Source organism: Toxorhynchites rutilus, chromosome 2 (assembly GCF_029784135.1).
Source record: "Toxorhynchites rutilus septentrionalis strain SRP chromosome 2, ASM2978413v1, whole genome shotgun sequence".
Taxonomy (NCBI): domain Eukaryota; kingdom Metazoa; phylum Arthropoda; class Insecta; order Diptera; family Culicidae; genus Toxorhynchites; species Toxorhynchites rutilus.
Window position 1 is genome coordinate 189,118,292 of NC_073745.1, and position 14,572 is coordinate 189,132,863.

The following is a 14,572-nucleotide window of genomic DNA, read 5'->3' on the forward strand; positions in this document are numbered from 1 at the left end:
TCGGAGCTGCAGACAATTACGCAGTGGCAACGGCTGAATAAGATGGCCAGACGTGTTGCCATCCAGGGTGAGACGTGTCTCACCCTGGATGGCAACGACTGGCAGAGCACTTCGTGTTTTACTTCCCCCACGAAGGAAGTGAGCTCCGAAGTGAAGCGAACCCGCCCGACGTCCTCCAGATGCGTCCCATCGAGAATTTCGGGGCAACCCTGAAGCGTAAGATGTACTCCAACAATTTAAAGGCGAATGAACTGGAAAGTTTAAAGCCTCTTTAAAACAAAGAAGGTAAAAGGTCCAAAAATTTGGTCGCGAAAGCTGAGAAGGAATTGATTTGAAAAAAACGAAGAAATAACTCGAAAATATTCCTATACGCATGTTTTCGTCCGCCATGGCAAATGTTCCGTTTAACTGCCGGAAAGCCGCTCGCAAGGGCGTAGATTTTTTTGATGGTAAGCTAATATAATTACCTTCCATACGAAATTTATCAAACTCAATTATCTGTCTTAGTTTTTTTTATCACCATCCGAAAAAAGTCCTTGTTTTAATGCAAACGTTATCTAATACAGGCCATTCAGAATTAACCAATGTTTCATCGCCGTGTTCCATCAGGGTAATGTAAAACTTCATGTGTCTTCGTCAACATGACAAATTATGGGGTCTTCGTAGCGTTGGTTGCGCGTTCGCTTAGTAAGCGATCGATCGTGAGTTCAAAACTCAGGGCCCTCATTGACCATCTTTGTGTTGTTACAGAATAACTACGTCCACGCAGCAATCATCAGCGATGGAGATCGATCCACGGTTGAAATAAGATCGTTTCACTCATGCAACTGCTCTGCTCTGCAAGACACATCGAGCTGCTGTTCTATAAATAACTCAACAATGATCAATCAACTGTCTCCGCTGTCCGGTCTAACTGGATAATGGAAGAACAGAAGGAAACCTCTTACGCCTGAATGGCTGTGTAAATGTGTACCATATGCAATGGTATAGAAGCGAATACTATAACGCCGAAAAATGGCAACTGTGTAATGTAATGTGCTAATTATAGATATGATAAACATGTGACATGTACACGATTGAAAATTCGGCTCTGTTACAGCTAATGATAAAAAAAACATGACAAATTATTTAGGAGTCTGATTGGGAGGTGCCCCCTCATAAGCTAAACTATCCGGATATTGCACCTTCAGATTATCACAGTTTCAGGTCCCTGCAAAATTCTCTCAAGGGAAAAAAGCTTCGACTCTACACCCTAACTAGCGTTGATAGAAAGCATAGCATCCTTGGCAGAAAAGATGCTTTTCCGTTAGCTACAGGGTAAAATGCACAAATGTAAGTATCTGTTTTTAAGAGTATTGAAATGTTTGTATGCATGGGAGCAGACACCTCATTCTCTCAGACTGAATGGCAGTTAGGAATTGTAAAAAATTATAGAAAGTTGTGTCCAGGATACGACCGCATTGTTGACGTAGAACTATGCTGTTATTTTCAATAACTATTTAGTAGAATGAATGATCGCCCTGAAATGATTTTTTTCTATTGTGGAATCAGTTGACGATAATTTATTGATGATTCATTCTTGCCCTCGCAGAACAATACACTAGCTGATGCGACTATTTGTTTCATGTAAATGCATTGAAAATTTACCTCGAACGCTATTCTGGTGAACTTTTTCAAAAATGACATAGACTCGGCTACAGTCGATTATATACTTGTTGCACCAGCACCATTATTCCACATATCATAACTACATCAATGTATCTCTGGCACCACATGGAAACAACATCAATGACGTTCGCCATAGCATGAATACAGAGCTATACATTAGTGGCTTGAAGCTACTAGGAATATAAACACTTGCACTATTCTCAAAAGAAACGCTTCTGTTAATATTACTGGCCTCGAAAAAAGTTGCATTACTTTCTCATGCTCAAGATAAACGCAGCCTTCATCCTTAGTAGAGAAAGGTTGGCTACTGGCAAGCGAAACCAAATCCAGTGTTGAAAAAAATCATCTTCGCTAAGCTCAAATGCATAGATTTTCGGGCTAGGTTGCATCGAAAACATATATATTCCAAACGAAAATCAAAATGACAGATCCAGACAACCAGCGAATATGAGCAAATGAACTTGTGTTCTTCAATATGTTTTGAAGTTTATTTTTCTACCTAGTGTCCTTTTCATCTTAATTCTTCAAGATGCCATAATTGAATATCATTTTATCAAAATGAATACCAGCTGTTGTTTACTTTTAACATGAGGCAGCCGTGTGCGGTTGGTTTTTATTTATGCTGTTGTAACCGTCTCGCCAAACAAAATCATGCTCGGTTTCTTGCAAAGTTTGTTTCATCGAACTCTGGCGTTTTTGTTCTCTAAATGGTCCAGCTTGACTAATTTTTTGACGTGGGACTACGTCTAACCGGAATATATGGAGGGTAAAATGAAAACCTAAACACAGAACATGCAGGAAAAAATGAAAGATTTCGAATGCTTATAGCTCGAACATTTCGTACTGGATAGGAGAGATGTTTGCATCACTTGATAGGGAATATTTCTACGCATCTATCGCAACTAACAAAATGTTGTTTTTCATTAGATAAACAATTGAATAACTGTAAAATATTAGGTATTATCTAAACGCCCTAACTGCATCGTTTTGATTGACCCGATTTACGGTTTCCCTAACACAGCCATCAAAACCAAGCAGCCTTGGGGAAATCGGCATTGCAAATACATGAAAGTAGGGGGACTTTTGTTCTCATCGAAAAATGTTCCCTAACACAGAATTTAAAACCAAGCAGCGAAATCGGCATTGCAAGCACACGAAAGAGCCTAGAGGCGAGTGAACTGAAAAGTTTAAACCCTCTTAAAGCCAAAAAGAAGAAAAAGAACACACGAAAGTAGAGGGAGCTTTTGTTCCCACCGAAATGTGTTCCCTAATAGAGATTTCTAAACCAAGGTGCCTGGAGAAATCGGTATTTCAAATTCATGCAAGTCGGGGGTATTTTTGTTCCAACTGGAATGTGTTTCCCTAACACAGACTTCAAATCCATGAGGCGTGGGGAAATCGGCATTGCGAATTCATACAAATCGGGGGTATTTTTGTTCCGATTGAAATGTGTTTCCCTAACACAGACTTCAAAACCGAGGTTTCTGGGGAAATCGGCTCTGCAAATAAATGCAAACTGCGAGTACTTTTGTCCTCGCTTGCCTTTGTGCAGAGTGGAATATGTCTGTCCTAACATGATCTTCTAAACTTAGGAACATGGGAAAATCGTGCAGCCACTAGAAGCGAATGAACTTCCCAGTTCCAAGCAAATTCGAGATTCGAGAAGTATGTACACTTTTGGGATGTAAACTTCAGAGGGAAATGTAAAATAAAATAATCGTTTGATAATTATTTTTTTTGTCTTTATTGGAAAGATTTTCAGCCTTAGGCTGGTTCATCAAACGTTTGATAATTCTTCCGTACATATATTTTGTTCTAGTCATCATACCAAACGTAAAAGGTCCGTCATTAAATTTACTTGTAACGAAGAACAATCAATCACAATAAATGAATTGACTTTACACGACATTTGTTCATTTTTTTCACTCACAGAGCAAATATATTGAACTCAATTGAATTTGGAAACTGTTTCATTCAATCAAGAATTTAATCAATATAAACGAATGATTGCTAAGCTAAGGTAGTTCCACGTGAACCTTGCGGTTATATCATAGATATAACCCACTAATTTTTTTTTTATTTTTGAATTTTGACTCAAAATAAATGCCAGAACGAATATCGTTTTGAATGTGATGAATATAAATTTGTTGCTTTTGATATTCAAAGTATAAATAACAGCGAAGGTATGAACCCCACTCAATGCCGCATACATTCATTATAGCAAATTTGTTCATGCATCAGCGATGTGAACAAAATGAACTCGTTATCAATATAATGAGGGCAGTGTGATTCAAGCTGAAAAAAAATCATTTACACTTAAATAAAATCATATTCGTTACTCGTGAATATTTGTTGATATTCTAAGACACTGACCAAATCCAGAACGACATATACTTTTCTGTTAATATTGCCTGTCTAGATTAACTTAGCTCTCATCCTTTGTGGAGAGTTTTGCTATCGTTATGCGAAACCAAATCACAGGCAAAATTCTAGAACATTTATTTTCTAGGTGAGCCTTTTCTTCATGTCCTTTGTTCACGGAGCCTTTGAATCTTACGATTTCCCCTTCGTTGCTCGTCGATTAGTTGCTCGTTATTGACGGCAGGGGTAGAAAAATTCACAAATCAGCAGAACAAATGTATGGGAAAATGGAAACGCTTATAGTTTTCATGGATGCTAACCATTTGCACAACAGGGGATTGTGATGTATAGCATATCAAACAAATCTTAGGGAATTTCCGATTCCTTGGTATGTAAATCGCCAAAATCCGTTCGCGGCAAAAATAGTTTCTAACGTTAACTTTATTTCATAAAAACGTTACCGGTTTTCTGATATGGCACCCCTAATGAAAGACGTCGTTCTACGTCAAAAAAAAGTCACAGGAGGGTTGTGTCCGAGACACGACCGCATAGTCGACGTAGGATTCCGTTAGGCTATCTGTTGATTTTGGATATGTTTGAAGAATTACATCGTTAAACTCTTTGATATTGATTTGGTGGCTCTGGAAAGAGCCGTTTTGTTTGGTTGTTGAGTATTGTTTGTTCACTCCACCAGTGTTTACCGAATGATGATGACAGAAGGATGGTAAATAGTCGTTGGATGGTGCGTATCAGATAAAAGATACCGAAGTGGAACGAGATATGATGAAAACCGCCCTCTGTGATCCTAGACAAAATGCATAGATGAAATAAAAAATAACTCACCAATATAATATAAGGTAGTTATTGATACCGAACACAATTATCAATATTTCTCATCAGTAAAAACATGTTACTTTAATATAAAATAAATTTGAAATGGAAAGGTAATTTTCTTTTATAATTTCTACTTTCTGAGTGTTTATTCAACCCAATGCGAATTTAAATTGGACTAACAATAATGCTATACTATATGTAGAGCATATGGGAAATCACTTTTTCTAATATTTCTTTACTTTTCGAATTTTTCTCGCCGTATAAAATTTGCTTGGGTGAAAATGAACACAACAAAACAGACAGCTTAAACCAAACAACCCGTTCTCAAGCGGGAACACCCCTTGTTTTTCATTATGAAAATTGAAATAAATCGTTTCATATATTAAGTCATTTTTAGCGCAACTGCTTCCCTATGCAATTTTACACTTACACGATCGGTCATTGATATGAAATTTCAAGAAGCAACAAACATCAAAGTTCCAAATTTGCATTTTATTTGCTAGAATTAATCGTATCACTCACCTTACTTGCAATACCAAGATGCCCCCGACTTGCATATATTTGCATGCCGATTCCCCCAGGCAGCTTGGTTTTGATGTCTCTGTTAGGGAATACATTTCGGTGGGAACAAAAGTTCCCCTTTCTTTCATGTATTTGCATGCCGATTTCCCCCAGGCAGCTTGGTTTTGATGTCTCTGTTAGGGACCCGCCGCATGTGTCAATTTCAACCAATCAGAAGTGGGTATTTCCGTTAGGATAGGGGTTGAAATTTTTCAATTGTTCGTTAGTTAGTTTCATGACATATATTATTTTCTTCAATTTAAAAAATTGTTATGGAGTACCGAAATCAATTGACACAAAAGTTTCATCGATCCATCATGAGATGAATGAGCAATAAGCGTTTGAAATTGGACAATTTTGACGATGTGCTCGATTTTGGACTTTCAATTTGTACCCCAATATGTTCCCGAAAGACGTAATCCTACGTCACAACAAAAAATGCCAAACAGGGATTGAACCAATGCCGGCTGGGTTGTAAAGCTATTCCTCACAACTACGCTATCCACATGACCTCTGGTGCTGTCATACCGATGCTTGCGAATATTACACCACATTATTATGAAATTAAATTGTGACTTGTAAGCGGAAGAGAGTTATTTTTTGCTGAAAGTAAAACGGAGAGCGTATTTTAACGTGCAACCTCACCTGCTGATTTTGGAGCATAGGACAACTATGCGTAGAACGGCAGTATATATTATACACAAACTCGCCTCTCGCTTGAGTAAATAATGTACCAGTATGGGTAGATATCATTTTTATGATATTTTTAAGCTCATTTAATGATGTTCCAGGATGTCAAAAAATGTGCTAAAAATTAATTTTTGTGACAACATAAACTAGTTTTTATGTAGCATTTTTTAGTTTTCGATGAGAAATCACATTTTCTGTGCGGAAATTTAAGCTGCGTGAAAGATTGCGAAAGATTTTGGAGCAAAATAAAATTGAATAAATGTAAGTCTGCCTATAAAAAAAGATGATTTTTTTCTAAAGATGCTTACTAATGCTTGAATTCATGAGTTCAATTCTCACTCCCGACATTCTTCCAAAAATGGATGAAAAAAATGACGAATTCTCCGAATGTATGGAAAAAGTATTTCGCCTTTCATGTTTTCGAAAAAGGCTAAAAAAATGAAGGATTCGCCGCAGAAAATCGGAACATGGATTCAAAAGCAGATTCACGAAGAGGCTTCCGTTCATCAGCAAAGTTTATAAAGTTAAGCGCTTAAAATTTGCTCGGTCCTGGAGACGTATCTATTGGACCGACGAGTCAAAATTTGAACTTTTTAACAAGAAACGGCGTGAACGGTGGTGACGGAAGGCTTAGGGGTCGTCATTTGCAAGCTACGATGAAGCATGGAGGTGGTAACGTGATCGTGTGGAGGTGTTTTTCTTCGTCTGGAGTGGGCAATCTAGCTCAAATCGCCGGTAAAATGACTGCTGACGTCTACATTGACATCCTTAACCTTCCTATACTCACGCATAGGTCTGACAGATCGAGAATCAATAAGGTGGCTGAATTAAAACTGAATGAAGTCAAAAAAAAAATATTTCCCGGAGTTTTTTCATTCAATTGTATCTTTTACTTTAAACAAATACCAACCTGGTTTGTAATATTTAGGTATGTACATCTTCGTAATTTCATAAAAGTAGGGGAACAGGCTTGAGAACTTATGAAAACTAACGTTGAGATTAGTAAAACTTAACAATTTATAATTTTCCCATAATTTCAGGAACGGGCGGCGGCAATCCAAATAATCCGAATTAGCGCTGCCGGCGCCAAGCGAATATTTTTTTACGAAACGTGCGAACGTTAAAGTGTTAACAATTTATTAATCCTCCCATCATCATGCACATTACGATTACCATCTACCTCGTCCGTCCCTTACAGCTTTGTATACTGTAGTCCTCACATAGATTTAGTTCCGCAATTTCATGCACAAGTCTAAAATCCAAGTTCGTGTTTGTATTTAGAATATTCAACTCAAATAACAGCTTGATCAAAAAACGATAGGTGTGTTAGAATGTTCTCCAAATGTCTTAAATAGTGTGAAGCGAAGCGAACCTCATTTTCTGCATTTCACATTTGGGTGACACTACCAACATAAGCAGTCGACATAACATATTTTTGGTTGCCGGAGACAATTAGCTTTGAAGTAAAAAATGCAGCTGAGGAATGTCCTTTGCGCGTAAAGAAAGCCTACGGCGAACATGTACCATCGAAGACTATTTATGAAGATTGATTTACATTTGCTTCATATATTTCGAATGAATCGCTGCAGAAATCTGAAACAACTGTTGATGAATGAAGAGCTTAGGGTCTGTCCACATACCACGTGAACAACTTTTAGGGGGGTAGGGGGCAAGAAAACGTCCACACTTGTCCACGGAGAGGGAGGAGGGGGTTTAGACTGAGTCCACGTGGACAGGAAGATTTTTTTTTCAAATACAATTACCTATACATTAAAAATCTAATTAAATAACACATATTCAAGAATATCAAAACTCTCCGTATTTATCATAAAACCGCCTGCCCAGCCAAACGATCATATATTTTTTCTCATATCGTTGATCTTCTCCTGTGAAATCTGTATTATAAAAATATCTCACGTAAAATGTGAATGACCAAGCTATTTACTATGATCGAACTTTTATAGTTACGGGGTACACACAGACCCTCATAGCCCAAACCAGTTAAAATTCAACAATTCCGTTATGATTGAGATTTCTCGATACGCGTAAATGATTTTTCATCGAATGTTATTTTCTATACAGTTCGTTATATCTCGAGAACAGTTAGTCTTCGGTTAATATGTCTGTGTAGTTTTTCATACAGAATTCCAAAGTATTTTAATTACATCAACTTGTAGGAATCAATATTTACATTTTCATGAGTCGTCAACTTAAAACAATTGAGCCAGTATTCTGATAAAAATATACGTGGAATTAGGTATCTGATTCGGAATATTTCAGGAGGTGATATAGGATCATATTTGAAGGATTTTTTTCTTCTACGCACATGGTTTATTCTCAGCTAGCACAGCTTTCTTGAGTTCTTGAGATTTTCTGAGCCCTAGTTTTATTCCTTGAACTGGCTCTAAATTAGAAAGTACGCTACTTTGAATGATTATGCTGCTCATTTGAAAGATTTTACTGTTTTACTTGTATACTGTAGTCCTCACATAGATTTAGTTTACAAATATGTTAGTTTTAAGAACTATTTTCAATAAGAAGCTCCAGATATGTTGTTGCCTATTGGGGATGGTACACAAATTATCTCACACGCAAAAAGGGGAGATTACAGGGTATAACTATATTGCAGACACGAGAAAGTGGGAGTAATTTTTGGACCAATTTAGCTTGATCCCTTTTTTGACATTCATTTTGCTAAATCCTTTGCCGTTTCTACATAGGGTAAATGATCTTGGTTTGTCCAGTTTAGGGTGTTTTTACGCAACTAGTAAATGCAAATCGATTTTTCTTCATGAAAATCACATATAATCAATACGAGTTTGAGTTTGTTGAAAAGCCCCAAGTCTCTAGTTGCTAATACTATCATAAAGCGTTGAAATTATTCAAATTTTTATGTTTTTTTGCAATTTTTTTAACGAGAAATTATTATCATGGTTTGACCACCTCTAATAATAGTTTGTCCAAAAAATGATCATGGTTTGTCCGGTTTTAGAAATCACTGTTTTTGAATGAAAAAAATCGAATTTTCAAGTAGATGTTGCATTTATCATTGTTTGAGTTTACTGTCATCATATTGATCCGTTCATAATTTAGGCTTTCTTCAGAATATTGCCTTTTATTGGGCATTTTAAAAGTATTCACCTCAACACATTCAACATAGAGAAACTTTATTTCTGCCATGTGCGAAGGACACAATAAACAAACTGCAGCGCGCCAAGCGGTTGCCATAGAAATCATGTGAACAAAACAACATTAATTAATTGGACAACTCATGATCAGAATTGAGGTCATCGAAATGCGTTAATTTAATGGTTTGGCTATGAAAATCTGATACAAATGGTGTGCAAGCCTGATGTTTACAATATTTGTGAGTGTTATAATCCAAAAAGGGCTGAATACGTGCCAAATAATCATGTGGTGATTGATTAAAAGTTAGCTCAAATGAGGGGCGCATTGGCATCAATAGAAAGTCTTTTTTATCATTTTTTAAAACATGTAAATCCGTAAAAATATACTATAAAACTACTGTAAATCGTGGAAAAGACTATTTTATTTCTATGTTTTGAAACATTCGAATACCTGATTTGACAAAGGTGTGCTGAATTAGAACATTCAAAACAGTGGACAAACCATGATCGTATTTTCGACTCGACAAACCAAAATCATTTACCTTACAAGCACAAGGCATACGACAAACGTTGTTCTGAACTAAGACAAGACGTGACAACTGGCTTCTTACTCTTCTTTCTGCATTTTCGTCGACCAAGTGCTAGATAACAGGAAAGCAAGATGTGAAGGTTGCCAAATGTTATAAAATTTTGGAAGATTATTTTCCAATGAAAAACATGTGTTCTTCATATCATGTACTTTCTGAGCTGCACCATTTTTTTGTGTTAATTCTTCAACCGAATGTCACATATTTCAAACAATAAGTACTTTCCTGTTATTTTGGTATGCAAAAAAATTGAATGTGAAGAGATAAAGAAAACTAGAAAACGTAGATTTGATAGTAGGAGTATATGTTGAAATACATGAATTAAATTCATAGTTCATTTTATTTATCAAGAGATTATGGGCCTTACCGTTTACACTTCACGATGAAATCGAAATGAACGACGCGCCATTAAATTTAGTTTCACGAGTTAAAGAAAATTATGGGTTTTCAGATAGAATGAACCCTTTTCAAATAGAAATTATGAATAAAAATTAAATTTTCCGTATCAAATTAGTATGAATGTGAATGTGAATGGAAAACTTTGCTTTCTTCATTTGGTGAAATAATCTCGTACAAAAATTGTATTTGAAGATAATTTTATATTATAATGATAAGTTTTAGTGAGAATATCGGAAAGTGTATAGAAAATAGGTCAAGTTAAGGAAAGAAAGACGTGCTTCAAGTAAATAAATAACGCCAAGTAAAAATGTTTATTCAGATTTTAGCAATTTAAAAGTGCCTTCGGACTGAGTAGTAAGGCTTGTTAAAAACTAATTTCGTATCCAGATGTCGGCACCGTATCGTTGTTATTTGTTATTTGATCCTAATTTTATTGCTAACTGCTTTACTGTTGGAAAATAATTGAATGTTCTTCTCTGCTAGGCCGCTGCTATTATGCTATGCTAGATGGCAAGAGAATCACAAAAAGATGTAGGGTGGAAATTCCGATGCAATGTTTCCCTCTCTTCAGGAACTGAGCACCGGACGTAACAGAAACGAAAATATACAAAGAATCCATAATAGAAAATTTCGCTAAAATGAAATGTGAATGCAACTATTATTCAATTTTGAATATATTTGGCAACACTGTGAAAATGTTGGAAATCCCATTTTTGTATATTTATCTTTGTCAATTGTTTTCCTCATCAACCAATCAGAAGCCGAGTTGCAAGTGGTCCGAGTTTGACAGAAGAAGTGGTCCGGAATCGGCCCCCTATTGTCATGTCTCGTCTCAGGTTCTGAATGGTGACGACATGCATCAATCGCTGACTAATCATGTAATAGAATTAAAAACAGGTAGGGGAGGTGTGGGTAAGACGGACAGTGGAGGTAAAATGGACAGGTGGTGATTTGTACAGTTACATTATGAATTTAAAATTTCTTTTAATAAACCCTTTCTACAGTTTATTCTATCATAAACTCTATAATAAACTAATGAATACTGATCAAAAGTGGAAAAGGGAAACAAAAAAATTGATCTGATTTCTGCGGCATCGATATTAAGCATTTTGAGTAGTTTAATTTCAAATTTCAATTCACTGATGATTATATTTCGGTTTGTAACTTTACAGAGAAGCGATATTAGGTATGTATAGAAAAGTAAATTCATTTTTGAGTAGAAAATTTAAATTATTGAAGTAATTGTACTGGTGGAATTAAACGGACAGTTGCCTGTGGGAGTTAGATGGACTGTAAAAAGTCTGTTTATTCAATTCTCAAAGAAAGCCCTGCGTCTATAAACAGAAATTAAATTGCCAAAGGTAGACTGTCTAGAAGCTGTCTACAACCAAAAGCAAAATATTCGAGTTTATGTCCGTTTATACTGCTGAAAAGCACAATATCGATTCTAGGTGGATTAATTCCATTTTTTCACATTTGTGATGAATTCATACCTTTGTTGATTGAAATTATTTCTCTCACGAGCGATAAACTTATACGCTCCATAAATTACAAACCTGTCCATATTCCCCCCAATATATGTCCATATTACCCACATTGAACAAAATGTTCTACTTTTCGGTCTATTTTAATTTAAGTAAAAAACATTAAAAGCCACTTTTTTGTAAAACATTTGGCCGATTATTTCGAAAAACAGTATGTTGAATTGTAATAAACTGCATTCATGTTTTGGGAAACATGGGTTTCCAACGATACAATTGAAGATCTTCTTAACATGTCCGTCTTACCCCATTTTCCCTAACTTTTTTTATATATTTTTGGAAACGCAATAGTTTGCTTTCAAAGAACTTTTTCAACGATATAAAAATGTTTTGGGATCAATAAGTAATAAACATATAAATCGGACACATTTTATCTCTCGAATGATGTCGTTATCATACACTTTCAATCAGTCGGTAAAAAGTATTAACGCTCAAAACATTGTCAAACCTAATGCTCTCGTTTTCGATACTTCGAACTTACACCCCAATACAAAAATGAAAGACGCAGTCATACGTCAAAATAATAGTATTTTCCTAGAAACGCATATTTCGCATTGCCCAAAATGCCAAAAAAAACTCAATGGAATTACCTTGTCATGAATCTCCCCTAATCGCCTAGCAAATTTTATTTTGCTGTTCCTCCGGTAAATCGACCAGCTTGGTCCAGTTGTTCCCGATGTAGAAGAAGCAACCGTGAGTGGTGGCGTGTATGAAGAAGTAGTAGGTGATAGTGTTGTGAAATTATCCTTCGACAGAATCTCTCCTGTTAGCAGTTGTGTAGACAAAGTTCGGGAAGCTGTGCTTGTCGGACGCGAATGTGTTTTTCCTGTTTCCTTCGTTGTCAAATGATGTAATTTATTCACATTCGCGACACACGAATGGCATTCCATACTGTGCAAGAAAATTTCTCCACTTTTCAACACCTGAGCTAGCATTTTACCATTGCTAGAGAGCCGAAATTTATAGCATTTGTTTTCTGAACTGTGAGCAATGTAACTTCTGCTGCCATCCTCCAAATTCATTAGCAGCAAATCACTCTCAACCGTTTTCGCCACAACACAGAACGATGTTTGGGAAACCGAATACTGTTCCATGTGTATGATTTCGAATTGCGTGATGAAGAGACTAGAATACGCAAATACTTTACATATTTGCCACACATCGCTGGAAACTACGATCAAGGTATTGTCAACGCAATTCAACAAAATAAACCTTCCGTTTTTAGTGAATTGAGCCGATTTCACATATCCTTTCGAATGCTTGTCGCTTGTGATAGTTTTAATAACTCGATTAATTTCATTGTTGGAATTAATTTCACTGTCATAAACATTCTTCCCATATATGTCCGAATCAATAAAGTTTATTTTGTGTTTTTTCAAATAATTATCCTTCATCTTTCTCAGATCCATCTGTTTCACAAGTGTGAAGTCACTCTTCCAAACCCTAAGCTTGCCGCCCATTCCGCAGCCCACTATCAAATCCGATTTTGGAACCCATTGTATCTGAACGATGCGTTCCAGTGCATCTGTCGCTCCATAATTCAACTGATGCACTTCTACGAAATTCCGCATCTCATACAACTTCGCACACTGTGAAGTTGCCACCAGGAACAGCAAGGTTGCGTTCGTGCTCGATTTAGCCTTTTTCAGCTTTTGTTTGCCGATCGATTGAACTGATATCGACGGTTGGCTCTTTCGCTGCTCTTTCAGATGCTGTTGATAGTGCACCGCACGCTGAATTGAGAAAGATATTCGCTCGATACACGTGGAATGAGCTTTAATGCGGATCAATTCACTGCCAGTGTCTGTGTAGAAGTAAATGATAAAAAATCAATCAATTTGAGTGCTACATAAACAACTGCTTCAAATCGAAACGCTGCGTGGCTCAACAGCACTCGGGCATCCATATAAAATCTTAAAGAGATCCTGAACATAAATATGTGACTATTTTACTCTCTCTGCTAAACCATCATAATCACATTTGTTAAGTATTTAATTGTGAAACGTAAGAGAAAGTTGATTGAATTTAGAATAAATTGATTATAGTAAGTTTATAACTAATTTCAATGTTGAAATCTAAGGATGTGCAGTGAAAGCAAACAACTCACAACACTTTACTTACCATAGTTTATAACAAAGAGATATCCTTCCTTATTCCCGAGAACTATGTCGGTTGTTCCCGGAACACACTCCACAGCGGTGATATCTTTGAAACGCTGGTGTAATAGCCAATATTTGGTCTCCGCGAGATGAAAAACAAACAAATTTCCTCTGAAATATAATTGTACTGACCAAATGCTTCGGAAGTGTAAGTGTTGTTCTCCAAACCTGTGATCAACTGCAGTAAGGTATTCATTCTCGTGAGAAAAGCAAACGTTGGTGAACCTTATCCGCAAGATTTTCCCATTTTGAGAAATGGTGTGATGAATGTTCAGCAACAATCTGTAAGTAAATGAGCCAATAAAATACAAAGTTCACATCCGCAATTTCATGCACAAGTCTAAAATCCAAGTTCGTGTTTGTATTTAGAATATTCAACTCAAATAACAGCTTGATCAAAAAACGATAGGTGTGTTAGAATGTTCTCCAAATGTCTTAAATAGTGTGAAGCGAAGCGAACCTCATTTTCTGCATTTCACATTTGGGTGACACTACCAACATAAGCAGTCGACATAACATATTTTTGGTTGCCGGAGACAATTAGCTTTGAAGTAAAAAATGCAGCTGAGGAATGTCCTTTGCGCGTAAAGAAAGCCTACGGCGAACATGTACCATCGAAGACTATTTATGAAAATTGATTTACA

General features: G+C 36.4%; 1 protein-coding gene across 1 annotated transcript in view; it reads right to left on the minus strand.

The window, feature by feature from the left end:
• Window positions 1–14,572, minus strand: part of LOC129771439 (TBC1 domain family member 31) — a 65,707-nt gene that overhangs the window by 13,605 nt on the left and 37,530 nt on the right. Inside the window, exons 2-4 of the mRNA XM_055775073.1 lie at window positions 14,097–14,210; window positions 13,891–14,039; window positions 12,360–13,573 (exon numbers count right to left, since the gene is read on the minus strand). Of these exons, the coding sequence (XP_055631048.1) occupies window positions 12,360–13,573; window positions 13,891–14,039; window positions 14,097–14,210 (1,477 nt within the window). The remainder of the gene's footprint in view (window positions 1–12,359; window positions 13,574–13,890; window positions 14,040–14,096; window positions 14,211–14,572) is intronic.